This window comes from Bos indicus, chromosome 9 (genome assembly GCF_029378745.1).
Source record: "Bos indicus isolate NIAB-ARS_2022 breed Sahiwal x Tharparkar chromosome 9, NIAB-ARS_B.indTharparkar_mat_pri_1.0, whole genome shotgun sequence".
In the NCBI taxonomy this organism is placed as follows: domain Eukaryota; kingdom Metazoa; phylum Chordata; class Mammalia; order Artiodactyla; family Bovidae; genus Bos; species Bos indicus.
Window position 1 is genome coordinate 41858546 of NC_091768.1, and position 26530 is coordinate 41885075.

Consider the following 26530-nt stretch of genomic DNA (forward strand, 5'->3'; position numbering starts at 1 on the left):
TCTGCCTCTTGGGGAGGGAGAAAGCAAGAGGCTGGGAGAGCTGGGTCTGGGTCTCTGCACACACATCTTATTTTGTACAACACGTGCATTGCTATAAAGCTGACTCTAATTGCACTTCTGGAATCTGATTTTTTTTTAAATGTAACAGCTCATTAATTAAACAACTGTAATTGTACAACCTCAGTTATGTCTTTTTTGTAAATCTTAAGTTTTCATACAGTTCAGCTTTAAAAAAAATACTATGATATCCAGTCCATGGTCCATGCCAATGAATCAGCATGCTCACAAAGAGAGTGACACATGTCCCCCACAAATGTGGGGGAAAACCATGAGTAGACTTTTTTAAAATATATAGCTCTAAAGCAATTTACGTAGCTCACACTTCTCATCTCTACCTTTGCTGAACTTATCAATTTAAAGATTTATTTATTCTTAAATAAAACATCACAGGCAATGCAACTAGTTAGCAGACTGTCACAAGAACTTCAGAGCTTTTAACTCTGTTAAAGTAGCCTTAAGAAGCAGCTTCACTTTTAAATGGGACCTTACACTTAGAAGGCAAGTCCCTTTGGCCTTACTGCAAACAAGAGGTAACAGGACAGGCAGCTAGCCTAGTGAAAAGCTAGGGCAGGGAAGAGAATGGGAAGCCCTTCTCCAGCATGTGTCCCAGTTAATTGTGTTCCAAACTAGTAACAGTTTGGAAACACTGGTCTGAGTCATCTCAAAGTGCAGGAATCCTTAAGGTTTCTATAAAAATACTTGTGTGTCCTACGACGGACTTAATGTAACACGAGCAGGCAAGAAGAAAGTTCCAGGTTCTAGAACCAAATGTATTATCGGGCAAGTCAACTAAGTACAGATAACCTCAGAGAGAAATTAAACATTTCGTCAAGGGTTTCTGATGACAATGCAAAAGAAGGCGAGTACACTGTACTTTAAACAATGCCTTGTCTGTTTGCAGGAACATGGACTGGCCTAAAATGGAGGAGAGAAGGACAGCACCGAGGCCCAGCTTCCACTTCACAGGCAAACTGTGGAACTTGTGTGTGTGTGTGTGTTCGCACGCATGTGCATGCACACACACACACACATATTCATTTTTGTAAGAATTAGCATAATCTGTGTCCCACCGGTGGGCACACAGAGCTCTGAGCGCTGCCGGACACCCCACTCCCATTAGCCCCTGTATCTGATGCCTCCACATGGAGCCACAAGACTCCCATGAGTGGTCTGGGGACCAACTCTGCCCAGAGAAACACAGTCTCAGGGTCCCTTTATCTGTCACCTGGAGGATGATTCCAGCCCCGAGCAACTGTTCTAAGTAACAGGGGCCTCCGACAAAGGAGGGGAAACTAGGAGGCGGAGCAGGCAGGCTAGGTATTCCTCCACTGCCACTCAGGAGCCAGCTGGGCTGGGCCCACTGGGTGCACCAAACACCACTGGACCCAGCTGGGGCAGACCCACCCCGAGCTTCAGATTCTTCAGCAACTAAAAAAGGAATCGTCTTATCTTCAGGTTTATCCGCAGGATGGTGCTCAATAAACTAACACACTCTCCTTGCTGACTTCCTGGCCCTTCCCTGAGACATCGTGAAAACCAATCTGGTTTCACAACCCAAATCCTGGTGGAAGCCAGACACCCCACCACATTGAGCTAAACAACAGCTGACCCCTAACATTCCCCTTCTGCTGAGCCCTGGACTTCCTGGTAGACACAATTCCTTATGCAAAGGCATTCACCTTCAGCCACATTGTCTCATTCCTCAGTTTCCCTACAAGCCTCAGTTTCTGCCCTGGGCTGCTCCAAGACCTTTCCCAAAGAACCTGATTCACACTGCTTCGTCTGTGCAAGTCCCAGTTGCTCCCTAGGTCTGGAGCCACACACACCCAACCAAACTCCTGACATGTCAGAAACGGATTTACAAGGCTAGATAGACAGACAAAATACAATGAGGAGAGAACGCTCAGACTGGCTCACGAGAACCAAGTCCCAAATAGGAGCGTGTCACCCATTAGACCAGTGTTCTCTTTATGATGTCCTAGGAGGGAAAAGTTCCTCAATAACAGAAAAGGCCATGCCTCTTCTGTGAAACTGATCTGTTTTTATTTACAGGCAATTACAAATCTGGAAGCTAGTCTTATGTCCCTCTTCCCTTCAGCTGCTGTGAAACTCAAGAGCCAGATCTGTGGGCTAACTCAGCACCTGTCGACTACTGTATTGTCCTCTGGCCTCAGGTTTTATCCCTTCACACTGCATGTGTCTTTCTAAGTTGCCGCTGTGGTACAGAGGAGCATAAACAAACTTTCATTTGAAATTAACACCTTAAGGGAAAGGTGGTCTTTACTTTTCCGCAGGTTTGAGTCCACCTAGGAACAGCAGACTGATGTCTGTTTTTAGACCAGCAATAATAAAGCACGGAGCCTCTTAAGAATGTGGGATGGAAATGAGGTAGAAGCAAACTCAGGCCTGTGCCCCTCACTTCTCTTCCAGGTACCCCTGAAGGATGCATGAAGGCAGCAGCCTGTACAAGGGGTACGGATGCCTGGGGCGGCACACCCTACCACTCTGTGCAAGCCAACGTGGGATGATACCATTTCCAGTGCGTATTTAAAGCAGTTTAGATTTTCACTGTAGACTAATAGAATTGTAATAACAGTAGCTTTCCCTAAGTTGCCCTTAGAAGCACTCTAATGGGAGGTAAAAGGCATCTCTAAAATGGGGAGAGCACACGGAACACCTTGCAGAGGCTCTCTGTCGTGCTGGCGAAAAGAACACAGCAGCTCCCCGACTGAAGCACCGAGCAGGGCACGGGGCGCTCCCAGAGGGCGGAGGAGCCATGCATGCGCTGCCAGCGGCTCCAGATCCAACAGTCAGCAACTGGTCCCCAAGCCGGGGGGCCCACGGACCCCATCCCACTCTGAGATTGGTCAAGCTTCGACAGGCACTTTCAGCAGAATTCAGACTCCAGATGGGAAACCTTTGCTCCATGGGAGCCGGGAAAATACGATAGCAAAGATCCTTCATGGTGTGGAGACTCTGCAGATAGCAATTCCTGGCAGCAAAGCATAAGTCAAAGCTGTAGGCACATGAATTTAACTTCCTGTTCAAAGGGAGCAGCTCTATGACCCTGTGCAGGCTACCATGTATCAATTTCATCACTAACCAAACAGAATAAAGAGTCCTGCCTTTCACCTCCCATCAGAATGCTTCTGAGGCTATTCAGGGCTCCTTAGGAGAAGCTATCATTATTATTATTCTATTAGTCTACAACCTCCTAGGTTTTAGCCAAATGAAAATCTAAACCACTTTTAAAGTACACGTTGGACTCAGTACCATCTGAAATTGGCCCTGCGTCCTAGTAAATGTGAGTTTCCAGATGGCACAATTCTAGATGAAATCATCAAAAGACTACGTAAGTGCTGCGTATTATCGTGCGCCTTCCACTCATCAATTCACCCAACACTCGGCACTTTAGGGGTGAGCCGAGGTACCTCCTTTACAAAAAGCAGACTCAGTCTTCTCTTGGGGCTACACAAACAAATAGCCAAGCCAAAACAAGAGGAAGAACTCCCTCCCCCATACCCTGTTATCTGTCAAGTGGGTCTGTGTTCTATCACTTTTCCTTGAGGGCTGCAAAAGTTGTGCAAGAGTTCTTTGATGACTGTAATACTTTTATCAACGAATGAAAGTGAACTCCAACACAATGCACTGTGAGAAGTTTCATTATCAGAGGTGAAAGTGAACTCCAACGCAATGCACTGTGAGAAGTTTCATTATCAGAGGTGGAGATAATGAAGGATGGGCAGAAATACAAGCCGGGATGCAGAGCTCAGCAAGACTGCCTTATTTTCCAGGTGAGACAGACTCTGGGCCCAGAGGGGCCTTGCTCAGTGCTGCCTCAGCAGACAAAGGTCAGCATCCTGTGCACATCCCTGTCATTCAGCCGACCAGACACTCACTAAGACGGTGCCCACTTACTTCTACAACCATCGCAGTCATCCACACATCACCCTGTTGGCCGAGTGACAGCAGATGAATGAATAATCATGGCTGCAACTCATCTCCTGTCCCCAAAGGACCATGTCGTGTGAGCCCTGGGTAAGACCTAGACCCTGGTGCAAGCTACAGAAGCCAGTACCACTGCCACCAACCTGCTGGGGAGGGACCAGAGCTTCCAAAAACTTGTGTGGCTGGAAAATCTTACGTTCACGTGAGGTTTAGTCAGATAATTTGCTATATTTTTAGTTCACCTTTAAGGCACATATGGATTCCTTCACCACATTAGAAATCCTATTTGCTACAGACCTGTAAATAATCAGCACCAGGTCTGAGAGTTCCTGGTAACATTAAAAGTAACTAGAAGTGGCACTCTTCCTCTCAATGCCAAAGCCGAAGAAACTGCTTGTTTCAAAGACTACCAAATTTCTCCAGTGCCTACAAAAGAGCTTAAACATTATCAATCAGACTTTAATAGTTACAGAAAGCTGCTTTGGGGACTTAATTCTCAATAAAAGACTCCCAAGTCTACCCAAAAGATGTAATGTACAGGCTGCCCGGCACTAAGACCAATGGAACCACGAATATTCCTTGGAGCGATTCGCTGCCAATTAAAACCACTGACCCAGGCAGCAGTACCCACTCCTCCCGCACAAAGTAACTAATTCTTGGAAACATTACATGCAGTGCAACTCTTTCCCATAGTCACACACCTCCAAGTTACAAGCACTTAAGAAAACTTAGGCCCCACCACTCTGGATTACACAGCTGCCACCAGGCCGTCATTCTTCAAGGCCCGGAGGTCTATGAGCAGCATTTTGGCTGCCCAAGGGTCTCCCACGGGTGCACTTCCACAGAACGCCTCCACACTGGCTCCACCTTGCTCCTCCCTGGAGAATAAACAGTGTAGGGCTGTCTGAAATGAGGCATCTGTCCAGGCACGTATCAGCCGGTGCAGACCCTCGTGAGATGGTGGGGCAGGTCATCCTCTGTAAAAATGACTGAGCTGACCACTGAGGCAGCTCACAACTAAGAGTGGCCTCCCTGCGTGCTTTGTATCTCTCACCCTCAATTTCCTCCTCCAGAAAATACAGGGAGAGATCAGACAACATCCGAGGCATTCAGTCCTGGAAGTCAGAGGTTCCAGCATCAATTTAGCATCAGTTTGTTTCTCAGATTAGTCCTTTCTCTAGAAAATCCCTAAGGAAGCAGGGTCCAGGTGAGATGAACAGGGCAATGCTGGGTACATAATGCGGGGGTGCCAGAAGGGTGGTCTAGCTACCAAGAGTCAGGAGTAAAGGGCTGGCAGATGTGGAGTCCGTCACACCTCACACAGGGCTGGAGAACAGAATCGAGGGCTGGACTGATCTACTGCACTGTTGGTTTTTTTGGTTCCTATATGAATATCCAGGAAGAAGGGGAAAACGAAATATCGAAAGTCCGTCCTAAAAACTCTCTCGTCAAAAAAGAAATAATCCCATTCCATAACATCTTCTGAAGGAGTCACTCACCATCTACATGATGAAAACCTTAACTAGAAAGTATGAGGTTAAATAGGATAAATGCATTACCTTACAAACACCTCCTGTGTTTTCTATTTACATGCAAAATGCAAATTTTTCATTTTAAACACTCCTTTTAAAAATATTACTAGTTCTACAATATTGTAATTAGCCTCCAATTAAAATAAGTAAATAAATTTTAAAAAATACATTACTAGTTCTGACTTCTTACAACTAGATATAAAGACTTCCACGTGACTTCTGGGATGAAAAACTATTTCCCTCCAGCACCTGGGGCTGGGTGTCGTGGCCTTTTTAGCACCTGCTTCCCCTCCACCCCCGGAGAAGGCAATGGCACCCCACTCCAGTACTCTTGCCTGGAAAATCCCATGGATGGAGGGGCCTGGAAGGCTGCGGTCCATGGGGTCGCTGAGGGTCGGACATGACTGAGCGACTTCACTTTCACTTTTCACTTTCATGCATTGGAGAAGGAAATGGCAACCCACTCCAGTGTTCTTGCCTGGAGAATCCCAGGAACGGGGAAGCCTGGTGGGCTGCCGTCTATGGGGTCGCACAGAGTCGGACACGACTGAAGTGACTTAGCACTCCCCTCCACCCCTACTACCAGGAGAAGTCACAAGCCTACTGGGCCTGCCCCTCACATCTGGAAAACAAGATGTTTAGGATGAGCCCTGTGTTTAATCTAAATGAAGCTGGTACACACTTGCTTCTATGGCTAGGAAATAAATGGCCTATATCAAACCAATAAAGAAAGGTGATTTATCCTTTTTCCTGGGGCTGTGTGTGTATGTATAACTTCACTTAAATCTGCTTTGCAAGCAGTTTGGAGAAAACAGGCAGTCTGGAGAGGTCCCATCCCTAGGCCTAGTCACACTCCACAGGAGTGCAAGTCTTACAAGGCTTCTGTGCTCACTGTGGATGCTTGTCCACAAATACACACTCAAGTCTGTTCCTCTCAGGTTCTGAAAGAGTGACAAGCCAAGTGTAACACATCTGCCTCAACTTTAATAGAAGATCATGCAAACTCCCCCTCCTTCCTCTTTTAAACCAAACTGAGAGAGATGGTAGGAACAAACAGCCCAGTGAGATCTCAGGCAGTTCTATAAAATCAAAATCCCTAAAGCTTCAATTACTGGCTGTGGAGTTTATTTAGTCAATGCAGAGACGTGTTGATAGAGGTATCCCACCTCTATCCCTTTCCAATTGTATGGCTTTGGCTCTATCCATCAGTTTCCCCATCTTAAAGAAGAGCTAATATGTATAAATCCCACAGCAGTGTCTGGCACATAAATAAGTGTTCAATTAATAGCAGATTTTAGTTACAGCATGAAAATGATGCATCAACCTAAGGCTATGCCCACACACATCACATCCATTCACACCAGTACAACTCAAAGGTACAACTGTTGGGGGAGGGGGATAAAAACTTTCTAGCTTCACCTGCAACTTCTTCCATAGAAGTCAGGACTCAGGGGCCATATCCTCAAAACCAGAGGCCTCCATTACCACCTGGCAGAGGGAATTTCTGAAGAGGGGTTGAGCAGACCAACATCCCTTACTTCCATCTTCAGATCTGGGCCACTGGAGCTGAAGACTCACACCCCTCTGGTCCTTGGGTTGGGAGTCACGCCTTCTCCATGGCTGCCAGGCAGTCTTTTTCTTAGGAGCCTGGCTGGCCTGGCTGTTCCTTAAGGCACTGTACTCCTCTATAAATGCATCCTTAATATCAGGTGTTTTTTCCAACATACACCACCACCAGCCCACTCGCCGAACACGCAGGCAGCAGTCCATTCTTTAGGGAAACTAAAATGGAAGTGAACTAACATGTGTCTCTTCATCTGTGAGCAGCAGCCACTTTGGGAAGCATCCCCGCATGTGGGACACTCAGGTTTCCACCAGCTGACTAATGTGTGACTTCTTTAAAAGGCCTGAGCACTCTCCTGGAGTCCAACTTTGAATGCTGCTCACGGTGTTAAGGGCACCATATTCAGGACTCTCTGTCCAAACTCTGGCCCCAGACATAAGCCTCTCAACACAGCGTTCCCCACTGCTGCGTGAATCTTCTGATGTTCCAACAACTGAACCTGCCTTCTTGATCCTTCCCAAGAATCCTGGTGAATCTGAGGAAAGTAACTTGCCTGCCCTCCCCATTCCCAAGAAGAAAACCCAGATTACTGTGCCACTAAAGCTCAGCATCCAAGCTGAGTCATCTCGGGTAGAGCTTGATACAGAAAATGGTATCTACTCAACTGCAGAAAAATTGGTAATCCAAACTAATCCTATTTTTTTTAATGTGTCAGATATATGAGTATTTCTGAATCTCAGGCAACATTCTGAAGCAGCTGCTAAGCGGTCCTGCAATGAACTTCTAAGACCCGGCCAACCCCGTTCTTTGTACTATTTATATTCCTAAAGCCAATAGCTATGTTAGATACAGCTGATCGTGAGGCCCTGTTTAATGGATGACAGAATCCAATGATACTGACAAGCAGCGAATAGCTAGTTTGGTCTCTACCTAGCTTCACCTTGTGGTAGGAGAGGCCGAGATCCATGCCTCACCTCTACCTCAGCACGGAAGCAGCATCACTCTTCACTTCACTTGCCCTCTCACACTGATTACACCCAGCACATTTTAATCTTATCTCTCCTCCACATGTCCCATGTCTGTCTGTGGATGAGTCAGGCTGGTGTCTGATGCTGGTCTTAAACTAGGAACATTCCCCAAAGACCCAAACAAATAAGCATGGGAAAAGATCACCGAACAACAAGAACCCAACCTAAACACAGACCTCTGAACAGCGTATATGCACTAGGGTGAGCACGTGGCCTCCTCTGTGCACTGGAGCGGGTACTTTATTACTGTTGTCTGGGGGAGGGGAAAGGATTTCCCCCGTGGTTCAGTGGTAAAGAATTCTCCTGCAAAGCAGGGGCCAAAGGAGACGTGGCTTCGATCCCTGGGTCAGGAAGATCCCCTGGAGGAGGAAATGGCAACCCACTCCAGTATTTTTGCCTGGAGAATCCCATGGACAGAGGAGCCTGGTGGGCTACAGTCCATGGGGTCAGAGAGAGTCAGATGTGACTGAAGCAACTTGGCAGGAGGTGAGGGGGGGGTTGGTGACCTTGACCACACAGAAAGCTACACAGCAAATGAGGATCCGTGGAAAGTCTATTCTAGGGCCAAGAACTCTGTTACGTCTCCACAGATACCACTGCAAGCTCTCTGTTCATCTTTTTCAACTCTTATCAGGCCTCTGAAGTCAAGATGGCATGAAAAATTTGACTGTTGACTCCTAATCTGGACTCAGCGAATGGCTAAAAGCAGTGGTTCTCAAACTTGAGCTTGCAGCAGGATTACTTAGAAGCCTTGTGACAACACAGATTGCTGGGTCTAGAATGTCTGAGTCAGTATGTCTGAGGTGAGCCAAGAATGTGAATTTCCAGAAAGTTTCTAGGTGATGCTGCCGCTGTTGGTGTGGGGACCGTGCTTTGAGAAGCACTAGCTTAATGCATCAGAACATGGTAGAACCCTCTAGTACATCAGATTAGGCTGCACAAAAGAGGAAGAGTGAGTTTATCTGTCTCAGACTTCAAGAATGATACCATAACTTGAACTATCTTCTTACAAACTCCCTAACACTTAAAAATTAGTTAAATAGGGTCCAGTGGAGGCTAGAAAAACAAGTGGGAGATGGAAAACTTTAAAGAAACCACATTCATTTACACAAAAGAAAGTAGAGAAGAAATCCTAGTTAAGCTCAGTTTATTAAATAATGATGCCCTTGTCTTAGAAGTCAACTGTTCTCTTAGATCCCAATTTGACAGCACTCCTCCCTTTTTATATGGAACTTTCAGGGAGTAAACTCACCTTGTAACCTCCCCACAGAGGAGAGGGTGGAATTAGACGTAAAAGTCATCACTAAATTGGCTGATAACTTCCACAGTCAAAATCTCTCATTTTTTTCTAAAGCAATGTTCTCAACCCTAACTGCCCACCATAACTATCCGGGAGCTTTAAAAAATATAGATGCCCAGGCCCTACATCGAGAGATTCTAACCTAAATGATTTCAGACTGGACCTAGACGGCAGTGTTTTTAAAAGCTCCCTGTGATTCTCAAATACAGCCAAGGTTGGAAACCACTGATGCAGGAGAAAGGTCCCAGAGAGATCATGGGTGATGGGAAAGAGGGAAGAAGGACAGGAAGACCTCTTCAGCAAATGTCTAATGACACAAAACAGGAAAGAATGGGACAGCAGCTGGGAGCAATCAGGACAAGTGAAACTGGGGCGCTTAGATTCTGAGACGGCCTAAGGCTCAACCCAACACCGGCAGTCTCAGGTTCAAAAAGCAGAAACAGCTAGACAATCAAGGAAGTGCCCTCACTGGTCAAAGACAAGGCTGCAGTCCAGAGGAAATACCAGGAAACCCTTTTTTAAAAGTGTACTATTTTTTTCAGAAAAGCTAATGAATAACTGAACTTGAGGCAAAGAGCTTTAACGTCTCACAAGGTCCAACTTTGAAATCATTTGCCTGAAAAACAATAAAATGTATCCTTGAGCAAAATTAAATTTTTTTTTTCCCAAAAGGGTGGCAAGAGGGAAGAGATGACAGCAGTAACTCTCAGAGCCCACGGTAATCAAAATTATCTCCCCAGTAACCACACTGACAAGTGAGTATTCAAAGTTGTAAAATCATGTGATGCAAATGATAAAACCAAGATAGAGTTATTTTCTTCTCTTCCTTCTTGACTAAGCACAGAAGCATGAGGTAACAAGCTAGAAAAGACATATGAAAGCTTTATGATCCTGTTTAAGATAGAATGATGAACACAAAGCAGTTAGAAGAACGCAGTGTTGCTGGTCAGTGGACACAGCAGGAATCTCAGCTCAGGTAACACAGACAGAAGTCAGGTGAAAATTATCTGTGCTCACAGCAGGATAAACACTGGGAGCCCAGAGAGAAAAGCCCAGATGTTATCCCACTGTGTTAACAGTTAAAACTTATCCATCAGTTTAAAGCCCTGATGTGATTAGAAAACCAAGATGTGGGGAAAATATACATCTTAAAAACGAGCATGGTAATTTCTGATAAAAACATTCATTTGTGAAGTCATTATGTTAAAAATCAATTTGGAGGATGGTAGTTTTCACTACCTCAAGTTGCTGTTGTTGCTAACTCAGTTGTGTCCGACTCTTGATGACCCCATGGACTGCAGCCTGCCAGGCTCCTCGGTCCATGGGATTTCCCAGGCAAGAATACTGGAGTGGGTTGCCATTTCCTTCTCTAGGGGATCTTCCTGACCCAGGGATTGACGCTGTGTCTCCTGCATTGGCAGGCGGGTTCTTTGTGGCTGAGCACCAGGGAGCCCATAACACCACAAGTTAGCTCTCCTAATTTGACACATGGTGCTTTACTTAATTCAGTACTCCTCCTCCTCCAAGTCGCTTCAGTCGTGTTTGACTCTGTGCGACCCCATAGACGGCAGGCCACCAGGCTCCCCGGTCCATGGGATTTTCCAGGCAAGAGTACTGGAGTAGGGTGCCATTGCCTTCTCCAAATTCAGTACTGACTACCCACAAATTAACTCGGAGCATTCCCCGATATTATGAGATTATCAGAATAAATCCCTCACCTCCTCCCAAAGAACATCTACTAAAAGATACCTACAATCAGATGCCAGGGAATTCCCCTACAGTCCAGTAGGTAGGACTCCATGCTTTCACTGCTGAGGGCCCAGGGTTCAATCTCTGATAAGAGAACTAAGACCCAGTAAGCTGAGCGGCATAATCGGATGCCAAATTTCACCTTGGTGACTGACACGAAGGTTGACTGTGGTGAAGCCTAACATGTGGCCCAGATCACCTAGACTTCCAGCCTGGAAAAAAAGGATCTTTCATGTAAAGGAAGGAGACTAAACAGGACTGATTTAGAAAATTCAGTTCAGCACAGGGCACACATCTATTCAAAGAGGAGGCAGTAAGCTTATCTATACTGGACAGGGTTGGAGATAGAAGGCTTGATCGAGGCCACTCAAGAAACAGCATACTAGCTCACCTAGGAAGCTGCCTATCAGGAGCTTAAGAGCCCAACTGTGCTGAAGCAAGCACACTCACACCTGTGTCAGCCGGAAGACAACTCTGAAAGAATCGGGCCCATAACATTTCTAAGGCTCATTCTGGGTTTCTCAGGATTACACAAACGATGCCCCCCAAAATAACTGATCACTGTTCTTTAAAAAAATTCACAGGAATGTCTGGGGCTCAGTGTCAATTTTTACTTAAAAAAAAAAAAAATTACCTTGCTTAAAATGTAGTCTGTGGGCCATGGTTTATTTATAATCATAGGTATATTCATAAATGACAAATTAATGCTGTTAATTGGACTGTTCTAACAAATAGTGAATAAAGGCATGTTCCTTCTTATTCTACCAGCTGGGAAAAGAAGGGAAAAAAAAAAAAAAAACCAAGGTAATACAGACCAAGATGCAAACGTATGATGGGTGCGATTAACAAGTCCTTGATTGGAAACAAATGCTGACAGAAAACTCCAGACCAGCTATCACACACGGTAAAAATTCTAGAAAAAATAAACAGCAAAACTGACTTGTAAATTACGCTGAATTTCAAAAGAATTACCAACAAGAAGTTCTAATGGAAAGATGTCGAGAGAGTGTTTTTACTTTATGAGACCATTACAGCATTAGAGGTAAAACTGCATTAAAAAAAAAATTGAGTAAAATAGAAGTGAAAATTAAAAAGAGAAAGGAGAGGAAGGTGAGAGATGGCTTTAAATATCATTCAGCCAAACTTTATGTGAAATATGGAACTGAGGCAATTATTTAGATAATTTATGATGAAGGAACTATCATTTTTTAGAAATTATGACACTTTGGGGGAAAAAAAGCAGTTCTGAGATTTGAATTAGGTGAATTAATGGCTTAACTCTCCATTTGCTCTTTTTAATGTAATACCAATTTTCAAGGAGACATCTAAGAAGCTGTACTGGATATAATTCTATGCCCCCCTTCAACTTCAGGTTTATACCCAGAGTTGTATCTTTACAAGTCCACAAGGCCAAGGCCACCTTCTCTGTAACTGCCTTTGGCCCCACCACGCTCCCCACACCCGGGCCTCACTCAGTTATCAGGCAGAGCCCTTCTGCCTGCTCCACATTTATCACAGGGTTTCAGTCTATCTTCTGGACACTCTCCAGACACTACTCACCTATCTTTACTCTGAAACTGAGAGTTCTAAAATTTTTTCCAGCACACACATGGGATTAGCCTTCTGCAAGCTGTATTTTATCTCAGGGCACATGGGTGCTGTATTCCTGTGGCCAATTAAAACCATCATTTTAGGTCCAGTCATACATATTCTACCTTGAAGACAAAAGCAGTAAGTGCCTTAATAAGATAAATCCTTTAACCTGGCCAGCAGCTTGCATTTTGCAAGATTTTCTGTGTCTGTCTTGCTTTAAACCTGTTAGTAACTGCAATGGAAAGGGTCAACCACCTCACAAAATATGCTTAATACCTTTAATTTTGAGATCTCATTGGGCTTCGACCACACTTCTGCCACAAACCTTTTATAAATGTCTTTTTTTCCCTGAAATCCATCTTTCTTGGTGGTATTATCTCCATCCATCTACCTACCTGAAGCCTACAGAAGTACAGATATACCCTGTTCTCCCAAGGCAGAAATTTCTGAGAGATAATAGCCCAGCCCTAAGGATTTCCACACACTATAGTATCACTCTTTTTGTCCTGAACACTAGTACATTATCTGACCTATAGTAAACCATGGTTAAACAGTGGTTTACTAAAGCAGCATCCAAACAGAAATACAAATCCCCAAATTAAATTGCTCCACTAAGAGCCCAGGCACTGATTAGATTCTTAAAATTATTCACTCAGGCAAAATCAAGGGCAGGAGCCTAAATCATGGGTCTGTGTCTACTCCCCTCCAACACCGAGAGGTATCAGTTACCCCAAGTGAGCCACAGTCCAGAAGATAAACATTCAGGACAGCATTCTGAAAGATTTCCATCAGGACTGATGGTAATACATACAAAGAATGCGGCACACAGTAGCAACTTTTTCAATGGCAGCTATTTAATTTTATTGTTGTATTCACCCCCAGGCAAAGTCCCACCACACTCAGGAGGCAGCAAAGCGTAGCAGAAAACTGACGTTCAAAGAAACCTTCCTCTGAATCCCAAGCAATTAAATTTCTCTGAACCATTTTCTTGTCTCTAAATTGGGTTTATACTTAAATGCTTAACATGTAGGATCAATATTAGATGTAAAAAATCTACCTGAGTAATTGGCATATGATAGTGTTCAATAAATCATAGCTACTATTATTATTATAACTAGGCCTCAGAATATCTTGTGTCAACTCCTCTTTTTATCATAAAAACCAAACTGTGTTTCCAATTGATTTATAACCCTGGCTCCCTTTTCCCAAAATACTATTTTGAAATATGAGCATAAACAGATGCAATTCTAATTCTGAAATACTTCTGAACAATTCAACCCAAACACCTTCACGGAACCTAGAAAACACCTGTTGCTACCTGAATGAGGACTACCACTCTATGCTCCCTCAGGATGGCTGGGTTTTGTAGACATAAATGTATAGAGGGGATGGGAGCCTGAAGGCTCGAGTGTTGACACTTTGAAAGGGCCTGAACTAAGCACAGGAGGAACCAAGGAGACTCCAGAGACATTCTGATTACCCTTACTGCCACCATGGACGGCAGTGAACCTGATGGGGCGATACCTTCTCAAGCCTGACTGGGCTGGGGAAGAGAGAATTCTTCAACCTTCTTCCGCTGAGGACCCAGGCTGCTCCCTCCCTGAAAGACTACCACAGACCAAAGCTCTCAGCTAGACCTTGGCCTTAAACCTCAAGTCCACACTCCCCGAGTACAGCCATTCCACCAGCTTCACGAAATAGGCCACGAAGTAGAAAGTGAGTAAGAAGGGTGGGAGGCTTAGGAGCGAGCCCAAAATACACGCTAAACGGAGGGCGGAGGGCTCGCTGCAGCAGCTTGCACTGGGAAATCAGGGGAATTCACACCTCCCTTCTGTGCCTAACAGCAGGATGAAGAAGAAATTTAAGTTACCAGAAAGTAGCCTAGGAGTGATTACATTTTAATTTTAATCTAAATATAACTTTGGAGGGAGAGGGCAAAATGGGTGAAGCGGGTCAAGAGAGACAAACTTCCAATTACTAAGTCAGTCAGTCCTGGGGATGCAATATACAGCTTGGTGAATACAGTTAATACCTAGGTATCTGAAAGTTGCTCAGAGAGTAAATATTAAAAAGTTCTCAATATAAGAAAAAAAAAAAAGAAAAATGTTAACTAGACTTACAGTGATGATCATTTTGCAACATGTATAAATACCAAATCATTATGTTGTACACTTGACACTAATATTGTTATGTCAATTATATCTCAATTTTAAAAATAAAATAAAACCTTCTTTTCCTCTTCTGCAACCCTTCATGTTCCTCTCTTCCATCCCTGTGCGCCTATGTGTTTCCTAGGGCTACCATGACAAATTACTACAAACTCAGGGGCTTCAAACAATAAAAACGTATTCTCTTACAGTGCTGGAGGCTAGAAGTCCACATTCAAGGTGTGGGCAGCACCATGCTCCCTCTGAAGGCTGCAGCGGAGGGTCCTGCCCGGCCTCTGCCCAGCTTCTGGTGCCCCCAGCAATCTGGCACTCCCTGGCTTGTGACTGCACTGCTCCACCTTCTGCCGTGGCGTCACGCAGCCTCCTCATAAGGGCACCAGTCACTGGACCTAGGGCCCACATGAATCCAACATGACTCCACCTTAATGTAACTAACTACCTCCAGAAAGATCCTAGTCCCAAACAAGGTTACACTCTGAGGTTACAGGTGGACCTTAATGAGGGGGTTGGAGGGGTACTATTCAACCCACTAGAGCTCCCCAATTAAAATAAACTGCTACCACCAAAATACAGGCAACATGAAGAGTGTGACAAACTACAGAACACAGAACTACAGAATTTTAGATTACAAAACTGCAAAGCTGTCATCTCCAGTGGGTCCATGACTGCTAAATCTGAATTAAGAATAATGTAGGTTTTGCCTTTCTTTCACCTACAGGAAAATGACGTCTTGGGAAATATCAAGAGTCTCAATCAAAAGAGCACTAACACACAGAACCCACTGCTCTTGACACACTGCGGCGCGTGCTATCAGGTACAGATGAACGTTCACCTATGTTTTCAAGAGTGAAGCACTGCAGCTTCACTGGAAGCGGCTGATTCATGTGGATGTTTGGCAGAAACCAACAAAATGCTGTAAAGCAATTATCTTTCACTTAAACAATAAATTAAAAAAAAAAGTGAAGTAGCAAAAATATGTAAAGCAAAGGAGGAAATTTTTCAGTTCAAAAGGCTTTAATTATTTGAGGATGGGAATTAGACTATAAGTCTCAGAACACCGAAGTTCCTTTTTAAAAAAGTTATCTTAGGTTTTTAAACACTCTCTCCTCCAAATTATCCTTTTCTAACAATGACATAAGCCTACACACAAACACTCTGTATTACAGACCTTTTTTTTTTTTTTGGTGTTTTAACCAAGGTATTATTTTAGCTATGTGGGGAAAAGAACTTGAGATCAGTTTAAAGACATGTGCACTCCCTCTGCTGGCTCTAAATTTAAAGAAAATTCTCAATGGCTGCAAGAGCCAAGTTATTAATTTCACTAGACATCCAAAACACAAGAAAAAATACGATGTGGATTCTCCCACACATGCACACTCAAAAGTCTTCACAGAAATAAACAAGAAATGACAAAACACGTACTGAGAACTGTCGAAGGCGTCTGCTGGTATTATTATGGGCTCACTCCAGAGGAAAGCGAATGCATTTTGTTTGTCTGTGGCAGGGGCCACTTCCCACCTTAGCCTTCCCCCCTGCAAGTGAGCCACAGCTTCCTTGCTCTAAGCTCACCTCTCCATTGTAGAATGGGGGTGCATTTGGATACCCAGGCACGGTGAGCCCCCAGAAGATAAGCTGGCTTCTTCACCACACACAATCATGAGAGGACCAAATGAGTGCAAGTACCACAGGCCACCAGAAAACTTTATCTACTTTGTACCGTTATCTCATAGTAGGGACTGACACTGCAGGGAAAAAGTCTCAAGATTAAAATCTCCCAAAAAGGTCCAAGTGAAAATACACATTCTGGGGGGGCGGGGAAAGCCCAGCTTGAAGCACACTCCATACAGTTGTATTTCACCAGAAAGAAGTGATACGTCACAATATTCTACAGATGCTTTCTATTTTACTTCTTTTTCCAACTGGGGAAATTGTAATACTGAGAAATGGAAGTCGTTCGATCAAGAATAAAATGGTGAGAGATAGTGAGCCTGTCTGGACACTGATTTGATTAGAATTGGGGTCTTCCATGACAATCAGTAGCCAAAACACCTATTCAGAAAACCATCTCGGAAGAGAGGCAGACTGGCCCTGGACAGGTCTGGCTCAGACTGCTCACTATCTCTTCTCCTTCATCTGTGACTTACATTTACCAATCCATTATGTAAAACTTCAAGTACATCTGAGACTTACATCTGCAAATGCAGAACATTATGGACAACTTAATTTTACACCAGAGCTCTGCTTCTGAAGTGGATATGTAATATTTGGCGACTCTTTCTAGAAGTAATACTGATGCTGCATAAAGCGGGGTCCACACACACAAGGAAAACATGATTTCAACTTTCTTTTCAGGAAAGGTCATCCCAAGATGAGGTTTCTCTCCGTTTCTGTGATGGGTAACAGCTGGCTCTGATGAAGTTTTCAGGGACTTCTACACTAGGAAACAAGACACTGTAAGAAATGCCTTAGATAGTACAGCACCATTTCACAATTACATGACATCATATCGATACCAACACTAGGAGGTCTGCGCCACCTTCGTAGCTACAAGTATCCAAAAGATTCTACACATGACATCACTCCACTCCTGAGTCACATCATCCCCTTTCAGTATCACTGTCCCAGAACAAAGCTAAGCTCATGGGCTGAGGACAATCAGCCCAAAAGCAGCTCCAAGTTATCAGAAATGTTTTTGTCTGGTAGGTACCTTCCTTGCTTTCAAGGTTTTTACGCTGTTCTTGAGAATATATAGGAGTCACAGAAAAATGACAAAAGGAACAGACAGAAGTCAGGAGGTGGGCAGGGTAGGGCGACATTGAGAGAATAGGCTTTTCCAGCAAGGTGAGCTGAGAGTGCTGATAGAGAATGCAAAAAGAGAAACACAGCTACTCTCCTGCTAGCCAGCCAATCTAGAGGATGGGGGAGGGGAGCAGAGGAGAGAAAATGAAGTAAAGAGTTTGCAGAAATGGAGGCACTGGCTCGAACAGCTGTGAAACCACAATGGTTAGCAACAGACATTACAGAACACTGGTGCCCTGGGCTCACATGGACACATTAACTCCACCCCTGCTACTTGTGGGTCCCTGAGCTACTCACTCACATGCTCCTGCCTGTGTCCTCACTTGCAAAATGAAGTATTTAGATAATCCTTAAGACTTCATTTAGTTTTTAATTTGAGACAAGAAGTCATGCAGACAATTCGACTGCATCAAGGCTCTACATCCACTCCAAGAGGCTGGACCTATATCATGGCGCCACAAGACAGAACTGGGGACCCAAGGTGAGTCCAGGGCTACCAGCGTGCTCTATTTCCAGCTTCTCCCCAAAAGATCCAAACTACAGGAGCGTGTGACAGCGGCCCTGCATCTCCAAAGCAAGCTAAAAATTATGACCTGCAGAGAGCTAAAGGCCAGCTCCAAGCCAGGGCCCAGCATCCACTCTGCCATTTGCTGGTGACTTCGCAGAGAGCTGAAGCACTAAGGAAAGCAGAAGTACAGATGGGAAAAAGGCAAAGAGAAGGGGCAACGATGACAAGTTTACAGGGCACAGATTTGCATGTTTATTTTCTGTCTTCCCCCAAGAGAACACAAACTCCTGTGAACTGGAACCTTATCTGCCTTGTGCTACCACTACATCCCTGGGCCCGGCAGAACGCCCTGCACACTGCATGCCTTTGATAAATATTTGCTGAATGAATGAAATGGCATGAGATGCAAATGAGTAAAAAGGGTTTTCTCTTTTCAGTCTTTTACTCACTCACTGTGCACCAGCTGCACCGTCCACTGACACAACCCACCTGCGTGTATGTCATCCCCAGCTCTTTCACAGCAGCAGAAAGTCCAAGTGGCCCTCAGGGCTCCTCCGTTTGTGATACAGGAAAAAGTGAGGAGAAAAACGAGGAGTCAAAAATAGGATTGAGCCTGTTCCTCACAGACAAGACAAAAGAGTATGAAAACAAAATAAATTTCATTGTCTCCAGCCCAGGGAATCCAAAAACTGATCGACAAGGGGTAAGCTGGGTATCTCCTCAGAAGGCACTAGCTTCAACAGTCTTATCTTTGCATTCTTATAAAGATCTTTAGATGAACAGTGTCTGCTAAATTTTTGCAAATCAGGTAAACGATTTTTTTAGTGGGACAAGGCTTCTTCACAAATTTTCCAAATAAAAATACGTGCTTGTTTTAAGTAAGCATCATAAGTAGAGTATTAAAAAGTTTAACTACAGATGTTCTTCTATGGTATCATTCCCTTAAAATAGAACCCTCCCAAAAACTCCTAAAAATAAGTCTGCATAGTTTCATTTCATTTTCAAAGGAGGAGATAAACATATCAAAACAAACACTTAACTTCTTTTTAAAAGAGCCTCTCTGCTACATGGGGCTCACAGATCAAAGTCTAAAATGGCCAATTTCTTCACCTCATAGGTCGATGACACAGCTTTGAAAAAGAAGAAAAACAGTCCCCCTAGTGTACTGCCACTGTAGAAAGAGGAAGTATGTTAGTTGAGAATCACTGACGAAGACAGTACTGCCGAAGGAAATTACAAAACAGTATTTCAGCAACAGGGGCCAAGCTAAAGACAGATTCCTCATACAGCACAACCCTAACCGGCCCTTTAGTGAGTTAGTCCAAAAGGTGACTGGGGTCAAAATCAGAGCCCAGTATGAAACTATTATGCCTCTGTTGTTTTGAAATTGTTGAAAAAAATATTTTTAAACATCACACTTGCAGTTAAAATAACATCTTTTAAAAATACAGTATGGTGAAAAGGAACTGGGTGCATTCATCTAAAGAGCTAGAACTGTAAGGACGTGAGCAAGTATTATGTGGCAGGCCAGCCCTCATCTTTTAACCTTGGGAAGAATCGGTACGAGGACACATTCTCACATGAAGGAAGACTCGGTCACTTGCAGCAGCAGAAGTCCTCTCACATTTGTGAAGTTGTAGGAACCACCACAGAAACCCATAGCTGCCTAACGTTATTGTGCCCTGACCCCATGGGAAGCACAGAGGAGTGGGCGTGTGCAGGAGAATCAGTGAAAATGGGCCTCACCAGGTAAACCCTGGAGTTCTAGAGACAGGAGGAAACATAGACCTCACCACCTCAATTATGGGTGCAGTGCAAGTAAGCTTAATCTGAGTTAAAGGAAATGTAACCTTTTCCCCCTTTAACCACATCTGATTATTCATTTCTACTTTAATGCCCGAGGTAAGGGAACCTGCAAGATAGCTATCACCTTTCTCCCTGGCACGGTTTGCATCTGACAAATTCAAGTTAACCAAGAGCTTCCTCCTTTTGTTAAAATGCTCCTTTTTTGCCACCTTCCTCACTTCACAGTTCCTAGGTACCCTTCCTGATAGGCACCAGACAGCTTTACAGACACTGTGTGCTCACTCAGCCTCTACCAATAATCATTCATCTTCCCGATGCTGAAATAATAACCAAGAGTTTTAGATGGAGAGACAAATATGCTTTTTAGGAAAACAACTTCTACTTATGTAAGACTACTCAGTGCTTAGTACATAACCTTTAGAAAGGATCAATTTAAAGAGAAAAAAATACTGTGATAAAGATCTCTAGAGCCACCGGCTGCTAATTATCTCTGTACTAACCAGCTGTGTGATCTTAGTAAAGTCATTAACTTGAAGAATCAAGATCTTCACCTATAAAATAAGGGGACTGAACTAGATCAGCAAACCTCATCCTGGCTGTACATTAGAATCACCTAAGACACTTCAAAAATTAAACAAAAACAACCTCACCAACCAATACACACACATCGGCCCAATTATATCAGGTTCTCTGGGTACTGATATTTTTTAAAAGCTCCCAGATAATTCTTACATGCAACCAGAGCTTTGATTCACTGGTCTTGATTCTGATCACTAAGACCTCTTTTCTAATTCGCTCTGTGCTCTTAGGGTGATAATTCTAGTTACAAGATCTCATAATACAAAGGCCCAAAAAGCTACAAAAGGCCTCGATGTTGCATACTGCGCCTATGTGCACACATGACTGGGAGAGGTGAACCTGAATTCTAGACATTTTTAGAAGTTGAAAACCTGAATGTAAAACTCAGAATGAGAGTAGTGTGGTTTAAAAGCACACACCTGCTTCCAAATGACTAATCATGATAGGAATCAATTCCTGAAACTTGGATGCATGGAAATAGGTCACAATTAGCTCCTGACCTCTCCCTTTTCCCTCTTCTTCCACCTCCACTAAACCACAAGCACAGAAAAAAGCTTGGCTATTACTCATAATTGGAATGTGAAACCAGCAGCCCCAGTTTCAGAGGGCCTTCTCCATCATCAAAGATCTGGAAGTTCTTGCATGGCTGCATCTTTTGGTAAAGATCATCTTGCAAAAACTCTAAATTAGATCTCTATAGTCTTCAAGGATTAGTTATCATGTGATAATCAGAAATGGACCTGCTGTAAAATTTTAAAGATAAAATATTCATAAAATATTCGCCCTGTATTAAACATATGACTGCTGGACAGTTTCAATTTACAATGCTTCATAAGATTTTAGTTAAAAATGAGATAGCAGAGAAGAAAAAACAAACCATGAGACCAAAAAGAGTTAAGATATAAAACCACGAAGTTTAAGACTAGGCCCCAAATCTCTATTGCAGATCCTGTAAGCTACATGAAAATATAATTAATTCAGTATCAATTCATGGCTATTTTTGGTAGCCACACTTTCCCACATAAGTCTTTAAAAAAAAGTTTCAAATGCCATAAACTGGTATTATCTTTAACCATAAACACGATGCAAGAAATATTATTTGTGATGTTAAAATTACTTTCATAATCCTAAAAATCATAAAAAAGGTGAAAACCCTTACTATGTTAACTTTCTAACTAACTTAAAGCTAACTTTTAACTAACAGATTCTCTGCACCAAATCCAAAATATGTAGGACTAAATTTCAAGTGTGAAAAATTTAGAAAAGACTCCACACCCCACCCAATCCATCTTCTTAGATCCCACAAATTCATCCCTTCCTATAACTATATACTGAGATTAACCCTTGCTATCCACTTGAAAACTCAATTTTTAAAAGTATCACATCAGCACTGCTTTGAAACAGAATTCTCATCCTTTTCATAAATATCCTATTATTACACAACTGGCATTCTTTTGCAAAGCAATACAATTGAATCGAACCTAAGATTCATAACAACAGCGTTTGTTCAAAGATGAGACAGATTTGTGGAACAATATCAAAGCACTTGTTTTGCTTTTAAAGTATCGAACCCCTTCCCTATACTAGCCATAAAAAATTTTTAAAGCATATTTCAAGATTTTTTTAAACCAAATTAAGTCAATAACACTAAATTCTTTAGTTTTTTCATGTACTAGCTCCTCTCCAGTGCTTCAGTTCTCCACCTAAGGCCAAACTGTTCTTATTCTATACACCCACTGGAACCTAGCAAGTACAGGGCTCCCCAAAGACAACAAAGGAAGGGACAGAAGGAGGAAGCAACCACCTTTTTAATTAAAAAAAAAAAAAATCCAACTTGTTACTAGAAGCAACTGACAGAAAGATATGTATCTACAGCTGCACAGGGCTCCCTTTAGCCTGGTATGCATTCCTATCTTAGGAGATGGGGCCAGGAGGATGAGGTGCAAGAGCAAAGCCGCTGGGTATCAGCGGCCCAGCGGGGGCACAGGAGTTAATCTCCTTGGATGCCCAACTGCAGGAAGTCATTACATCATATGCCTTTCCACACCTCTCTCCCTACCACGTGTCCAGTGCCCCAAGAGGCTGAAAACGAACAGTAGAGAGCCTCTCTTCAGGTTCACTCATAGGTAGAAGCCATTACGGTCCAGCCCTGCCAGCAAACCTCCCTCCCCAAGGCCCAGGTGAAGCGCCAGGCGCCATCCTGCACACCTGGAGCCCCTGCCTCAAACAGCGCCAGAATCCGGACCTCAGCGCGGAAGCAGCAGGTGCAGCGAGTCCCCGCTGAGGCAGAAGGGCTGGCCCGTGCCAGGCCCAAAGCATCTCAGAAGCTACCTGCTGTAGAGACATCTCTGAAGAACAGAGATGTGGACACAGGCAAGAAAAGGAAACCGGCCAAGGAAAGGTTTACAACCACCGCTTTTTGTAATGGGATTGATGTGCCTGTGGGAGTGAACACCCACAAGCCCAAAAACTTGGACACAGGGCTCTCATCCAGGTAGTCAAAACACACCAGGCTCCCGCGACCGACGGAAAACCACAAACCCATCCCTCCCAAACCCGTTCCCTCACTCCCCCCGCAGTGGCCTCGCCGCACGATGGGGGACTTGTACTCCAAAGTTGGCCGCAGACCTACCTTCTCTGCGATGACCCAGGAATCCGGCAAATTCACTCCGGTCCGTCTGTCCTTCCCTCGCCGGTGTCCCTCAACCCCTCGCCTCACCTGGCCATGCCTGAGGTTTCCCCAGGAGCCTTCTCTCCCCATCCAGCCACCTTCGCGGCCGTCCCCGGTTGCCCCTCCTCCGGGATCACACAGAACCCCCAAAACCTCACAACGGAGGCTCTCCCTGCCAACCCCTCTCCCCCGCGCCACAGGAGCGCTCCGTCGAATCGAAGACGCGCCTCGCACTGCGCAGGAGGCCCGGCGGGTCCGGCCGCCCGCCCCAGGTGGGTACGCACCTTCCAGCCGGCAGAGCTGTTGCTGTCGCCCTTATCCTTGAAGTAGGGCACGCAGCGCACCATCCACTCATAGATCTGGGACAGAGTGAGCCGTTTGTCTGGAGAGCTCTCGATCGCGCGAGTGATCAGATCGGCGTAGGACAGGTTCCCCCAGGCGTTCCTCCGCGACGAGCATTTCCTCGGCTGCCCAGAGCCCCCAGCCGTCCCCGGCTGCGGCGGTGGCAGTGGCTGCTGAGGCTGCAGCGGTGTCTGCGTCCCCCCGCTCAGCGCGCCCGCCGCGGGGGCTGGCCCGGACCCGGGGTCCTGCCCTCCAGGAGCCAGCAGCCGGGCCGAGTCCTCCAGGAGCAACCCAGAGCCCAGCGGGCCGCCCCCGCCGCCGCCGATCGCCATGGCCGAGCCGGCCCTACCGCCACCGTCCTCGTCGTCTTCATCGTCCTCCTCCTCGGGGATCATGGAGTCAGCAGCCGCCTCCCCAGAGGGCTTGGCCGGGCTCCCCTGGAGCTCCGGCCTCTGCAGGGGCCACGTACAGGAGCGCGGCCGGCTCTGGGGCTCGAACTCCGGGTCTAGCTCCACTTCGAGCGGAGAGATCGGGGCCGGGGAGGCCGGCGCCTCTGCCATCTTCGCCGCCCGCCCGCGGCTCGGGCTCTCGCGCTCTCCTCTCGCGCCGGGGCGGGGTGCGGCGGGGGAGGGACGGGGGCGCCGAGAAGGCTCGGGCTCCCAGGCGGCGCCGCCGCCGCCGCCGCTACTGCCGCCGCCTGGGGAAGCACGAGAGGAGAGAGAAGGAGAGTTGGTTATCCCGGGCTGGAACCCAGTCTTCGGCGAGTCCTCGCCCGCCGTCGCCGCTGCCACCGCTTCGCGACCGCACCGCGCCCGCCTCCCAGGAGCAGGCAGACCTGGAGACGTGCGTCCCGCGAACCTGGCGCAGCAGACGCCGCCCCCCGACCAGGCCGCTGGGGAGACGGGAGCGAATCGACGGGCTCGCACGGGGCACCCCCTCCCCCGCCGCCGCCGGAGCTGCAGGTCTCTCCTGGGCTAGGTGGCTGGGCGGGGAAGAAGGGGGAGGGGCGGGGCGGGGGAGGGGCGCGGGCCGCGCCTTTAAAGCGGGCAGCAGCCGGCGCTGGCGCAGCCCAGTGGCGGTCCGAGCCGGAGTCCAGGCGGGTGGGCGTGCGTTTGTTTATGTTTCGCTCGGGCCCGCTCAAGTGCTTCCCGCGACGCCGCCGCCAAAGTCTGTGGCGTCTTCGGCTCTTCTTCCAGTGCCCGGCCCTGCTGCCTCCGCGCCCCCCTGCCACCCCCTCCCAGCGGAGGTCTCGAGCCCGGGGACAGCGCGGGAAGCTCCCTATTTCCCTCTCCGCCCGCGGGCTGAGAGGGCAAGCGTGGGTCCGAGCGCAAACGGGCCCTTGTCACTTCCAGAAAAAAGGGAAGCCGGGAAGAAGGAGGGCAAGCAGCTCGGTGGATATTTGCAAAGGGTCGAGCCGAGCGGCAACGGCCACTTTCGGGGTTTGTGAGGCTTATTCTCCCACGGGCGTTGTGCCCTACACCCCCTTCCCAGTGAAGAACGGGAGAAGGGAGGCAAGTCGGAACGTAAATCTTCCAACAGGTCAGGAAGCACCAAGTCTCCCGGGCCGCCAGAAAGCCCAGACCAGCACGTTCTTCACCTCCTTGCTCCCGCTGCTGCCATCTTGACAGTTTCCCCCCTTCACTCAAGTCCTTTAAAAACACTAGCGGGAGAGAAGAGGGGCGCGCACACCGAGTCACGGGGAGGGAAAAGGGAAGCGCCTGGCCCAGCTCAGAAGCAGATCCGGAGTCGCCGGGAAGGCGGTCGACCCGCTCACAGCTCCGGCGCCTACCTCGGTTCCTTCCCCTCAGGGACGAGGGGGGAGGACGCACAATCCCGCGCGGGCCTGGGGCACGGTGAGGAGGGGGCGCGCAACCTCGGCCGAGGAGAGGCGCTCCGGCCGCCGCTGCAGCCCGCCTGAGAAACCGCCTGTCAGCCTGCGCCCCGCCGCCTTCCACATTCCTCCTCCTCCCTTCCCCAAGCAGAGCGGTCGAGGCAGCAACACAAAGTTATAGACACACGCAGGGTGCCTCAACCTAGACTGACGGCGGGCGGGCGGGCGGGCGGGCGGGTCCCCGCCCAGGGGGAGGGCTGGGCGGCGGGCCGGGGTGTGCTCGCGTGCGTGCGTGTGTGTGTGTGCGCGCGCGCGCGCGCGCGCGCCTGCGCGACCCGGTTCCGCGGGGCTGCAGGCTTGAGTGTCAGGGCGCGCGCCGGGGCCGAGACTCGGCCGGCTCCTCCTCCCTCCTGGGAGCCTCAACGACAACAAAGCACGGCGCTGGCTCAGGAGACGAGGGAGGGGGGCCATCAGAGCTCCAAACGCTCAACGAGCGCAGTCGCGTGGCCTCCCAGACTCCAAGCAGGACGCCTGGCACCCTCCCCAGCGACGAAGGGTCCCCGTCGCTCCGCCAGGCTCTGGGCCCGCCCTGGTGTCCGGTTCCCCATTAGAACCCGACACCAGGTAACACCCGAGATAAGATGCTGACCGCAGGCGGCAAGGGTTACCTCAGCGTGAAAATACTGGCAAGCTAAGATGTTGGTGTCCTCAGGACTTCGATAAGCTGATGCTCTCAGATTTGATCAGGCACCAGGAGGTTTGCAACTGAGTCTCTCACGTAGGACACTTGACTGCAGTCGTGTTTCATTTTGCATGAATTTCATGGCCAGCGAGGGGAGAAGTGTAACTAACTCGGAAGAAAAGCAAATTATTCCATGTTCCTAAATGCAAGAACAAATTCTGAACAACTGTGAAGAGGAAATAATGAGTCTAATTTTTAAATGACGGCAAAGCAGCTAATTGTGCTTTTTTAAACTTTTAAAAAATACACTCCTTCGGGTTTAGAAAAAGATCTTCACATGTCCTTATCCTACGACAGTACCCAAGTCGTT

General features: G+C 46.6%; 1 protein-coding gene across 2 annotated transcripts in view; it reads right to left on the minus strand.

The window, feature by feature from the left end:
• Window positions 1-24471, minus strand: part of FOXO3 (forkhead box O3) — a 116922-nt gene extending 92451 nt beyond the window's left edge. Inside the window, exon 1 of one of the 2 annotated variants that reach the window (XM_070795989.1) lies at window positions 23590-24471. In XM_070795989.1, coding sequence (XP_070652090.1) covers window positions 23590-24207 — 618 coding nt within the window. In that variant the 5' untranslated portion in view covers window positions 24208-24471. The remainder of the gene's footprint in view (window positions 1-23589) is intronic. The other variant, XM_019967260.2, reaches the window with a different exon arrangement.
• Between the last annotated feature and the right edge of the window lie 2059 nt (window positions 24472-26530).